The sequence below is a fragment of the Babylonia areolata genome, chromosome 19, assembly GCF_041734735.1.
Source record: "Babylonia areolata isolate BAREFJ2019XMU chromosome 19, ASM4173473v1, whole genome shotgun sequence".
In the NCBI taxonomy this organism is placed as follows: Eukaryota; Metazoa; Mollusca; class Gastropoda; order Neogastropoda; family Buccinidae; genus Babylonia; species Babylonia areolata.
This window is the reverse complement of record NC_134894.1, coordinates 17,997,058-18,008,881: the sequence shown is the minus strand read 5'-3', so window position 1 is coordinate 18,008,881 and position 11,824 is coordinate 17,997,058. Positions and strand designations below refer to the sequence as shown.

The 11,824-nt window shown below is 38.6% G+C and overlaps 1 protein-coding gene across 1 annotated transcript in view; it reads left to right on the top strand.

Annotated features, from left to right (window-relative positions):
* Window positions 1-11,737, top strand: part of LOC143294092 (homologous-pairing protein 2 homolog) — a 12,270-nt gene extending 533 nt beyond the window's left edge. Inside the window, exons 2-9 of the mRNA XM_076605516.1 lie at window positions 1,612-1,706; window positions 2,404-2,493; window positions 3,681-3,792; window positions 5,222-5,292; window positions 7,334-7,408; window positions 8,192-8,245; window positions 9,575-9,634; window positions 10,343-11,737. Coding sequence (XP_076461631.1) covers window positions 1,612-1,706; window positions 2,404-2,493; window positions 3,681-3,792; window positions 5,222-5,292; window positions 7,334-7,408; window positions 8,192-8,245; window positions 9,575-9,634; window positions 10,343-10,399 — 614 coding nt within the window. The 3' untranslated portion in view covers window positions 10,400-11,737. The remainder of the gene's footprint in view (window positions 1-1,611; window positions 1,707-2,403; window positions 2,494-3,680; window positions 3,793-5,221; window positions 5,293-7,333; window positions 7,409-8,191; window positions 8,246-9,574; window positions 9,635-10,342) is intronic.
* Window positions 11,738-11,824: the final 87 nt, after the last annotated feature.

Below are 11,824 nucleotides of genomic sequence, written 5' to 3'. Positions count from 1 at the left end.
AAGACAGGGTAGCCCGTTATTAAGTTTACCGAGTTACTACAGTTGCACTGTGAGCTTCTTTAGCCCATTTTATCAACACCACCACGTCCACCACCCCAGCATTTATCAGAGCCATTTCTTTCGACTCAACGAGCACATATTTTGCATTCCAGCCACAAACAAAATAAGTCCTGTGATGGAATAAGTACACTTATTCAGTCAATCAAGTAGAATTGTAAACAGGAGACCTTTTAGTTTTAACTTTTGATAGTGGTGCCATTTTATCAGTCTGTTTTATTTTATGCAAAGAAACTGATTCCTGAATACATTGATGTCAATTTATAACAGGTAATAAAATAAGTCATCAAAGAAGGGAATGAAAACAGAATTGCCTTAAGGGTTATGAGGAAGCAAAACTGTCATGATGGTGTTTGACTTTAATGATATTCTTTGAAATTATCTGAACGCTAAAAACTTACAGAAATTAAGTCTGCATGACTTGTGGTCACTTTGATTGTGGATGCATCATGCCTTCAGTATCATGAATAATGAATAACATGTAAAACATTTCTGACACAAAGTACCCTTCATTTTCTTGCAGAGATTATGTGGGCAATATACACCATTTTCCCCACATGATGGAATGAGTACTCAGAGTAGTGTGCATAACATTGACAAGTCCTGGACGTTCACTCTGTCAGTCACACAGAAGAGTGGAGGGGAAGAAATGTGGGTATAGCCATCATGTGTAATAGGTTGAGCTACATAATAAAAGCAACAAAGATAAATAGATAAATTCTACAATTGCATAAACTACTTCGTAATTAATATACCCCACTTCTTAGCACCCTCTGTCACATTTTTTTGTGTGCATGTGCTACAATTCACAGAAAATTAACATACGCATTTCCGTTTCTTTTACTGTTTTAGAAGTAGTCTGTAATTTCAGAAGTTAATATTTGAGTATTCTAGGAGGAAAGAAGCTAATGTGAAATAGATCTGGGAAATGTGTTGCTAGCATGAAGGTAATGGAGACTGCCTTGTGGCAGAAAGGCAGCAACTAACAAAAGAATGGCTTTATCCTGACAGGGTCAGATTCATCTGGTTGACTTAACAGGCAGTTAGATCATCTGGAACTGTGCAGACACATGAAAAACTTACATTTCTGCCTGGTACTATTACTGCATTATATTAGTATTACTCTTTTTATCACAACAGATTTCTCTGTGTGAAATTCGGGCTGCTCTCCCCAGGGAGAGCACGTCACTACACTGACAGCGCCACCCATTATTTAATATTTTTTCTGCCAGTAATTTTTTTTCTATCATAGTAGATTTTACTACAGAATTTTGCCAGGGACAACACTTTTGTTGCCATTGGTTCTTTTACATGCACTAAATGCATGCTGCACACGGTGCCACGGTTTATCGTCTCATCCGAATGACTAGCCTCCAGACCACCACTCAAGGTTTGGTGGAGGGGGAGAAAATACTAGTGACTGTGCTGGGATTCAAACCAGTGCACTCAGATTCTCTTGCTTCCTAGACGGACATGTTGCCTCTAGGCCAACACTCCATTATTTCCTAGTCATTTCACTGTATACAGTGCAGACTATGATGACATGTTTTGCAGCAGCGAAGGAGGTTCTGGACTACCTGAATCGACAGAACCGGCCCTATAGCGCTCAGGATGTCTTCCAGAATATGGGCAAGGAGTTAGGGAAAACGGTACGGTCATTCCAGTGGTGCTATTGTGTTATTGCATGTGTGACTTATCATTATGTTTAATGAACCTGGTTAATCATCATATTTTGTGGGTTTTGTGTGTATGTACGTGTGTGTGTGTGTGTGTGTGTGTGTGTGTATGTGTGTGTGTGTGTGTGTGTGTGTGTGTGTGTGTGTGGTAATTGTCTGCTTTTGTTTTACCACACCTGATGCAATTTCTCTTTATGAGATAATAAACATAACTTTATTAAATGTGACAAAGTGTATCATATAATATATATGGATTGCTCTGATAGTTCACATGATCTGACGCCTCTTTGAAAGTGAAACTCAATAATTATGTGTTTGACAGGTGTTGTTTATTTATTTTTTATGTAGAATTATGTTCCATGACAGATGCTACAAAAGTTTTATGTACTGTGACCAACCCAGATTTGGAATATATATGTGTTTGAAGATATAGCCATATGGTGTTTGTAACTTACTGTAATTGGCATTATGATGTTTGTAAGTTTAACTGTGAAATTTCTGTAAGTCAGTGACTCATTCTGAACACCTGAAAAAAAAGAAGTTTTGCTTCTGCAAGTAATGACTGATGAGGCATTGTATTTGTATTGTTTCATTCCTCCCATAGTCTCTTTCATGTGTAATAGTGTGTGTGTATGTGTGTGTGTGTGTGTGTGTGTGTGTGTGTGTGCAGGCTGTGGTAAAAGCACTGGAGGAACTCTCTCAAAGCAAAAGGATCAAAGAAAAGGTCTATGGCAAACAGAAAGTGTATGTTGCAGATCAGGTAATTATGTGTTTGAGTGAATGGAAATTGTTTATAATGCATACTTGAATATCCAGGCATGAAGACAGGCATGTTCACAGAACACAAAGTTTAAGTATATTTTGTTTACATATTTCATTGTTTGTGACTCTGGAATCTCAGTTTATAACACTGACATTATACAGCATTGCAGGAATCAAAATAGGTTAAAGAAAGGAAATCTTAAAATGAAAACCATTTTCAGTAATGATTCTGAATAATGAATTAAAAAAAAATATATATATATAAACTGATAATGACTTGATTGCAGTTTTTGAGTTTGAAACAAAAACAGTTTATAGCTGTACTGAACTTGCTCAAGTCTTAACCTGGGAAAAGAGTAGTGGCTTGGATCTGAAAAATGCTGTGCAATGAATCTGTGTAAGTTTTGAGAGGATGTGGCATATATATGTGTGTGTGTGTGTGTGTGTGTACGTGTGTGTGTGCGTGTGTGTGTGCATGTGTGAAGTTAAATGTCATTGCTTCCAGGAATCATTTGTGGAGGTGACTTTGGATAAATGAAAAATCTTGTGGGTCCCAGGGACCTTTCTACCATAACTGTAAGGGTCCCAGACTACCTTTAGTGTGTCACTCTAATGCTACACATTCTTGGCAAATCACCATTGCTACACATGTGTACAAAGGGAGACTGCAGCTCTCATGCACTGTTTTTAAAAATTCTTTATATGCATGTATGGATTCGTTCTTGAAAAATTTAGAATGTCCCAGGGACTCATTGAAAGAACGTTCAGTGCATTCTTTCTGTTTTTTAGCTGCCAGAGACACCTGTTTATGTGTTACCAAAAACCTGATAAACCTCATGGAGTTCGAAAGTTTACAGCAGGTTGTTGGTGTTGCTTATTTTGTTTCCGTTATTTCAGTGAATTGCCTTTGTACATCTTTAGTTTTTAATGTATTTTAATGCATTTTCTTATTTGTTTATTTTCATTTCATTTTATGTTGAATTTGTAATAAAAATCTAGGGTAGGCTCTGAAGACCTAATCAGTGTTTTGGGTCTATGCTGATGTCAGGCATGTGCGTGAACGTATCTTTTTCATATTTAGTGTGGATGTTGTCTAGCATATAATGAAAAAATGATATATATATGGATCAGTCCACACATTTTGACACCTTGAAATTGAAACAAACTGTTGGTGGTGGTTTTCAGGCACAGTTTCCAGAGGTGAACGAAAATGAAATCAAAGCGATGGACCAGCAGGTCAACACTCTGACCCAGCAGATTCAGACGGAACAGGAGGAAACACGGAAACTGGAGGCAGGTGAGGAAAAGAAGGGGGGATAGTTGGGATTGGTGAGGGGATTGGAGAGGGGTGGGGGGCATGGGGGTGGGGGGTACTCAGAGGAGCAGGCTCATCTTTAGATACTAGATACAAGAATACTTTAATATGTTTGCAGTCTGTTCCATCTGCAGATCAGTCATCTGGAGAGTCAGAATCTGATAAATTTCTTCAGCATCTGTAGGCAGCTGATGAGTTTTCTTCATTGATGTTATGCAACAGTGTGGCCCTTTTGTGTGAAACAGATCCGATCAGTATGTGCAGTTCCAATTTTATGTGCTTGACCATTTTTGTTTCATCACTTGATCAGCATACTACTTGTGTTTCTGTAACTCAACTTATATGTACTGACATGGATGATATAGTTAAATTAAAGTTCATTTGATGTTCCTGTGTATACACAAGATGAATATTTAACAAGCCTGTATATTTTTCTGGGCTGGTACTTTAGGAATTTTTAGAGGCATTTTGCAACTGTGAAGATTCAGATCCCCACAAACTGACAAAGCAGAAGCAAGTGCTTGTGTAAAACTATGGTATTATATGAGTGACAGCCATGGTGATACTGTAGATTTAGTGTCTTTCATCTGTACTGTATAACTGGACCATAATGTGGGTATATGCTATCCAGAGCAGTCAGAATAAACCAGAGTTTCAGCGTTGCAGAATAAAGTTGAATAATGAATGTTGTATTTTATGTGTTCATCATAACGCAGCAAACATTAGCACATGTGTACTCTCTACATACTGTCACACACATACACATGTATACACACACACACACACACACACACACACACACACACACACACACACACACTTAAACAATTTCACACATGAATGAATGCAGTGGACAAAGGACAAATTCATTAATGAATTAAATAAAGAGTTGTTTTTTCCAACCCATTGATTTTCAAAATGACGCATTGTTTTTGTTGTCAACCAGTCAAATAATCCATGTTCTGAACCAAACTTAAACTGTGCCGTGTGCATCCATACTCACACTCACGTGTGTGCGTGCACACACACACACACACACACACACACACACACAAGCACATACACAAGCATACACACTCACACCTTTCTTGTACACAAGATTACATGTAAACACATGCACATACATACAAGTGGTGCAGCTTTGTTTATCAGATGTGGACCAAAAGAGCGGGACAGACAACACAAACAATACAACTGATTTTTTGATACTGTCTTTTTAGCATGGCCTGATTTTCTCAGACACCAAGGTAGATGGCATGACTGCTGGTGCCCTCTTCATTGTTTTCACTTGCAAGGCACATATTTCTTTTTGTTATATTCTTTCTCTCATATTCGTGTTATTTTTTCTTTCAGTCATTCAGTCTTTCTATGCTCTTTACAGCTGGTTTGTTTTTCTTATATGTTTCTTCAGACTTGAGGAATTATGCAAGTGCCTTGACAACAGAGGAGGCCAAAGCAGAATGCGAAAAAACACGCAAGCAGGTAAGTCACTAAGTACTTTTACTCTTTGGCTGTTCATAATTATTAATAATAGTAATAATGGGTCTTTATAATGCCCCACCACCTCTTCTCAGGGGGCCCAGAGCACTGAAAATCAAGACCAAGAAGTGGAGCGTGATTACAAAAACTAACAACACTGGACACTATTTGTATTTGTATTTCTCTTTATCACAACAGATTTCTCTGTGTGAAATTCAGGCTGCTCTCCCCAGGGAGAGTGCGTCACTACACTACAGTTCCACCCATTTTTTTTTTTCCTGCATGCAGTTTTATTTGTTTTTCCTATCAAAGTGGATTTTTCTATACTGAGAATTTTGCCAGGAACAACCCTTTTGTTGCCGTGGGTTCTTTCACGTACGCTAAGTGCATGTTGTACCCGGGACCTTGGTTTATTGTCTCATCCGAATGACTAACGTCCAGACCACCACTCAAAGTCTAGACGTATTGGAGGGGGAGAAAATATCGGCGGCTGAGCCATGATTCAAACCAGCGCGCTCAAATTCTCTCGCTTCCTAGGCGGACGCAGTACCTCAAGGCCATCACTCCACTGTCATCAAAGATTTATAACTAGGCAAGAGAAATGGAATGTGTCAATGGAAAAAAAAATACACACACATGCTGTTGCTGAGAACCAATAAACAGTGCCTCTGTTCATCAGTTTGTTAGTTGGCATCAAGGGTTTCACATCAGAAAGGCACAGCTGCTTACTTTGAAGACCAGAACAGAAATCTTTATCAGGAGCAGAACTACACAACATACGGTTATTAGTAAATTCACTGTGTGAATCTGGTTTTTTGTTGTTGTTGTTTGGTTTTTTTAATTTACTGGAGGTTGAGCTCATTAAAGGACAGATTGGTCATCTCATTTAAGGTTGGATCTTTGGGTACTTCTTGTGAGTTAATGTTTGCTGTTGCTGGGTACACTTCTGAAACCTGACTGATGTTGCGAGTGGTACTCGTGCGTGTTTTGGCGTGCATGTGTATTAAGCATGTGTATAGTGTGTGAATGGAATAGAATAAATTTTAATGTCATGAAACCCTAAGGTTTATAGGACACAAGAATGTGGGTAGGTAAATAAATAAATAGATATTAATTCATGTCAAAGGTTGGAATAGCATTCTCTGTGTTTGCTGAAGCTGGGTATAAAGTTGTGTTGTATTTAATAAAGTTTATTCTTGATAATGTTTAAATACACAGTGTTTGAGTACACACAATTCATTTACTTAAAGAAGTTATAGTATACTTGCCCACACATTCACGTTTGCATGTACACACACACACACACACACACACATGCTCACACACAGACGAGCACATGCGCACGCGCGCGCGCACACACACACACACAAACACAAACACACTCACTCACACACACACACATGCACACGTACGCGTGAGTGCACACACACAATTGCTGGGTTCCCTTTTGCACTTACATATGTTACCCCCTCATGTTTTTTGTTTTTTGTTTTGTATTATTTTGCTTTAGTATTAAGCTCTGTTTTCAAATTCTTTAACTCTTCTTTCTCTGGGTGTTAGTGTACCTCTATTTTTCTGTATAGTATTTATGTACATACATACATATTTGTATTTGTATTTCTTTTTATCCCAACAGATTTCTCTGTGTGAAATTCGGGCTGCTCTCCCCAGGGAGAGCGCATCGCTACACTACAGTGCCACCCATTTTTTTTGTATTTTTTCCTGCGTGCAGTTTTATTTGTTTTTCCTATCGTAGTGGATTTTTCTACAGAATTTTGCCAGGAACAACCCTTTTGTTGCCATGGGTTCTTTTATGTGCGCTAAGTGCATGCTGCGCACGGGACCTTGGTTTATCGTCTCATCCGAATGACTAGCGTCCAGACCACCACTCAAGGTCTAGTGGAGGGGGAGAAAATATCGGCGGCTGAGCCGTGATTCGAACTAGCGCGCTCACATTCTCTCGCTTCCTAGGCGGACGCGTTACCTCTAGGGCATCACATACACTGTTAAAAATGCTTTTCTTGATGAGGGATGATTCTTTCAGATTGAGGTGTTAAAGGCAAAGATCTCCAGACTGAAGGAAGGCACGGTGCTGGTGTCGAAGGAAGACCGAGACAAGGTGGGTAGTGTTGATTTGTTTATATATTTGCAACATGTTTATGAATTGTTGTGTGTGTGTTTGTATGTGTGTGTGCATGGGTGTATATGCCCACCCCCCCCTTCCCCCATATATTTGTGAAAGTTTATATGTGTTTTTGCGTGTTTGTGTATATACACCACCCATATATTATTGTTTGTGTGTGTGTTTGTGTTAAAGTTTGTATATGTGTGTATTCGCCACCGATATATTTGCTATAGTGCATATGTATGCCACCCATGCATTTTTTATAGTTTATATGGGTTTATGGGTATGTTTGTGTATATTAACCAAGCATATTTTTGCTATAGTGTAAATCTGTTTATGTGTATACACCACTCGTATTTATAGCTGATGTAGGTTACATGTGTTTGTGTGTGTGTTTATATACACCACTCTTGTTCTGATTTATGTGTTTGTGTGTGTATTTGTGAAAATACACCACCTATATATTTGTTACAGTTTATATGTGCTGTCAGGTGGATCTTTAAACTGGATTTTGTTGAATCTTTGAGAGCGTTTCTGTTGTAATAATGACTGTGTTTTTGACTTTGAACATTTCTGTTATCAAAGTCTGATGATTTCTTGAGTTGTATTTTTGATATTGAGCATTTCTGTCTTAAAAGTCTGATAAATTCTGGAGTTGTATTTTCGATATTGAGCATTTCTGCCATAAAAGTGACGATTTTTGGAGTTGTGTTTTTGATGTTGAGCATTTCTGTTGTAAAAGTCTGCTCTTTTTTTCTCTGTGCTTCTGTTTGCCAGGTTTTGCAGAGACGGAATTTCTGTGTCAAGGAATGGAGAAAGAGAAAGAGGATGGTAAGGAAGGATGAGAGTGTTGCTTCTCAACACCAAAAAAACCCCCCAAACCCAAGCATTATTAGATAGAATTAATTCATGGCATGTATATATAATGATGATAATAATAATGATAAAGGGTACTTGTTGAGCGCTTTCCTCCCTTGAAGAGAGCTCAAAGCGCTTTATATTAAACTTTAAGCACATGCATGCGCACACAATAACTTACAAAAGGAAGAAGAAAAAATAGTGATTTGTGTGTGTATTGCAGTTTAATGCATATAGATATAGATATATCCATATATTTATATCATTCTCTCTTGGAAGAGAATCCAGTAACAGATAAATATAGGCCAGCCTAAGGGTTAACAACACAAATAGTGTGGATGGGAAGTAGAAGGGACTGTAGCGTGAAGTTTATGAGGGACAGGAATTTCCAGTGGGATCCAGGTAATTTTTAGGATGCTTGGGACAGAGCTTTGTTTTACTAAAAGAACAGGTGGAGCATGTGATTTAAACTAACAGATAAACTTGAGGAAATTATGAGAATCATTGAACAGTGGCAAAAAAGAGAGATCATTGCCTTTGGGAAAATAGTAATTATTAAAAGACTGATGCTTTCCAAACTACCTTTCTCTTCCCTAGTTTGCCACAACCCCGTCTCCAGTTTTTTTTTTTAGGGAACTGGATTGGATATTGTTGTTTCAGTTTCTCTGGGGCAGTAAGAGTAATAAGATTAAAACAACAACAACAACAACAACAACAGTTTGTTATTTCTGTGAAGAAGGCGGACATAAAATGTGTAATGTTCAAATTTTTCTGTTGGCGATTAAAATCAGCTGGCTGAGGACTAGAATCAGATTACAGCACAACTCTTATAGATATGAGACAGGCACGTGTTGTTGTTGTTTTTTGTGAAAGAAAGGGTGAATGCAAGTATTTGTTTAATTAATGATTTGGTAAATGATAATACTGAATTATTTTCCTATCAGGAATTTAGAGAAAAATATCCTGGTCCTGTATTGGTAAAGGAAACCAGGCAGTGAAATCAGTGCTTTTGGTAAGTTGACACTATCGACAGCTGTTGTAAAGTGAAATGAAGCCTATGACAGTCTTGATTGGAAAAGTAACTTTCCCACATGCTTCAAAACTTCCACAGTAATATTGTAATTTAGATGTATATTTTGGTCTCCTTGTATGTGAATGCATTGTCTGTGTGTCTGTGTCTGCCTGTGTGAATGGCATTGTAAGAATTGAGTTTTGAAAAATAACCTTCATTGCAAGGAGAAAAAAAAAAAAACGATCATAGATAATAATGGAACTGAACCTGACTTTGTTTCTGTGTTTTAGTCAAACGATATCATCAACGCAATCATGGAAGGCTACCCTAAGACAAAGAAACAGCTGATGGTGAGTTGCAGTTAGTGTGTGTGCGAATGTTCCTCCTCACTAAAAAAAAAAGTCACCTGTGCTGGTCAGGCAACAAGTGCTGCGCATCCAGAATCAGCCTCTTCGCCCATTTGAGGACACACACCGACAGATAAGCCTGCCTGCCTACTCGTCCGTCGGACCGATGGGAGACTCCATCATCATGTGCGAATGCATGCAGTGATGCTGTTTTTCAGGCTTGTGCAGGATTTCTGGTTTGAATGTTTCAAAGTCATTACAACAGAATCCAGAGAAAAAACACCACCACCACCACCTCCACTGCAAAACAATCCATAATAGCTGAAATTTGGATTTTATTTTAATTAAACATACTTTACCGTGACCTACTGGTGCCAGATTTCAGGTTTGAATGTTTCAAAATCATATCAACAATTTACATAACACATTACATCAATGTTCTGTACATACACCAGTTGACTGACAAATTACACACACACACGCACACACACACACACACGCAATGCATACATACATTTTTGATTAACATGCATATGTGCATAGCAGCTGTCCTCCACACATATGCACACATAGGCATTCACAAACACACACACATACACAGACGCACGTATGAATAGCGCTCACACACACACACACACACACACACACATAGACACATACACGATAGCATGTGCTTCTGCAGAGTTTTCAGCCAGGGTGTGTGTTTTGCAGGAGGAGATTGGTATAGAGACTGATGAAGAGCACAAGGTTCAGCCCCCACAAATCTGACGGCCACCATCTGTGTGATCAGTGACAGTGAATGGGCAGTTGACTGTGCGCCGCTGTTTTGACGTGTGAATGACTTGTGTTGCTTCTCTTCCATGCTTGAGAAGAGAAAACAGGTAACTGATAAATGTCATTCTGTTTTTGGCACTGGAAGCTTCACCCACTGACCGTTTGGGTTCATTGCAAGCTTCAGGTGTTAACTCTCTCCATACGAACGGCGAAAGAGACGATGTTAACAGCGTTTCACCCCAGTTACCATCATCAAAATATTGCAGGCGGAAGGCTCTTATACTGAAGAGGTGAATGTTGACAAAGAATACCGCAATTCTGACGACGGAAGCTAAATGTTGGGTCATTCAGGCACCCACTGGACATCCAAGGGGTCTGTGTAGAGGAGAAGAGAGGACTGGCCGTACTGAGTGAGTTGAGCTTGGGTAGTGGTATTTTTGTGTTGTACAGATTTGAATGTTGGGAATTTGGTGATGTTTCTCTTCTTTCTTTCTTTCTTTTATTTATTTTTTTGAACAGTAGTTAAACGTCCCCAGCAGGACCTCAGCCTGAATCTTCAGTATTACAAAAATCACTCACTTCCACCCATACACATGTCAGTTAAGAGGGTACAGGTTTGGGTGGTTGAATTAAGTGCAGTGTAATATATTGTTAAACAAAACCAAGAAAAGGCTGATGGTTAAACACTTAATAATATTGTTTCAGCCAGTGGCTGTATGTTGAAAGCACTGATTCTTTTTGTTTGCTTTAATATTTGTGGTTCTCATTATTATCTCAACCTCCCTCTCCCCACTCCCACACCCTTTTCCAGGTTGGTTTGTCCGTCTGTTGAAGTTCTACTGTTTTTTTGTTGTTGTTTTTTTATTTAAACCCACATACTGTATATATAAGCTGTCACTCTGCAGTCATGGTGGAGATGTGGAAAGTGGTTTTGAAGTGTGACTTTCTGACATGGTGGGAGAGAGAGAATGCAAATATTTTGGGAATGCGAATATTTCGCAAATGTGAATATTTATTATTCAGAATAGGCCACAGCCCCTGTCTGAAGGGGGTATTACATTGAATACAAACAATGTTTATAATATAAATATACAGTCTAAACAAATGTATACAAAAATAGTATAACACAAAACAGATGATAACTAAGTTGTACAAACATACAGTAGACTCAGTGCTTTGTAGATATATAAAGCCATGTTATTCAACACAGTTTTCATTTCGGGATATAAGCAAATTTAATCTGAAAAGACATGGGTTTTAATAATGCTAGGGTTCAGTCAGTTTTATCCTCGGGTCATGGGGAGTGAGGAGGGCGGAAAGAGAGACACACACACAAACACACACACACACAAATAATGTTTGAAGAAGTGTGGGTGAGGGGTGGGGTTAGCTTTATGGTATCAGGTTTGCTGCTGTTAT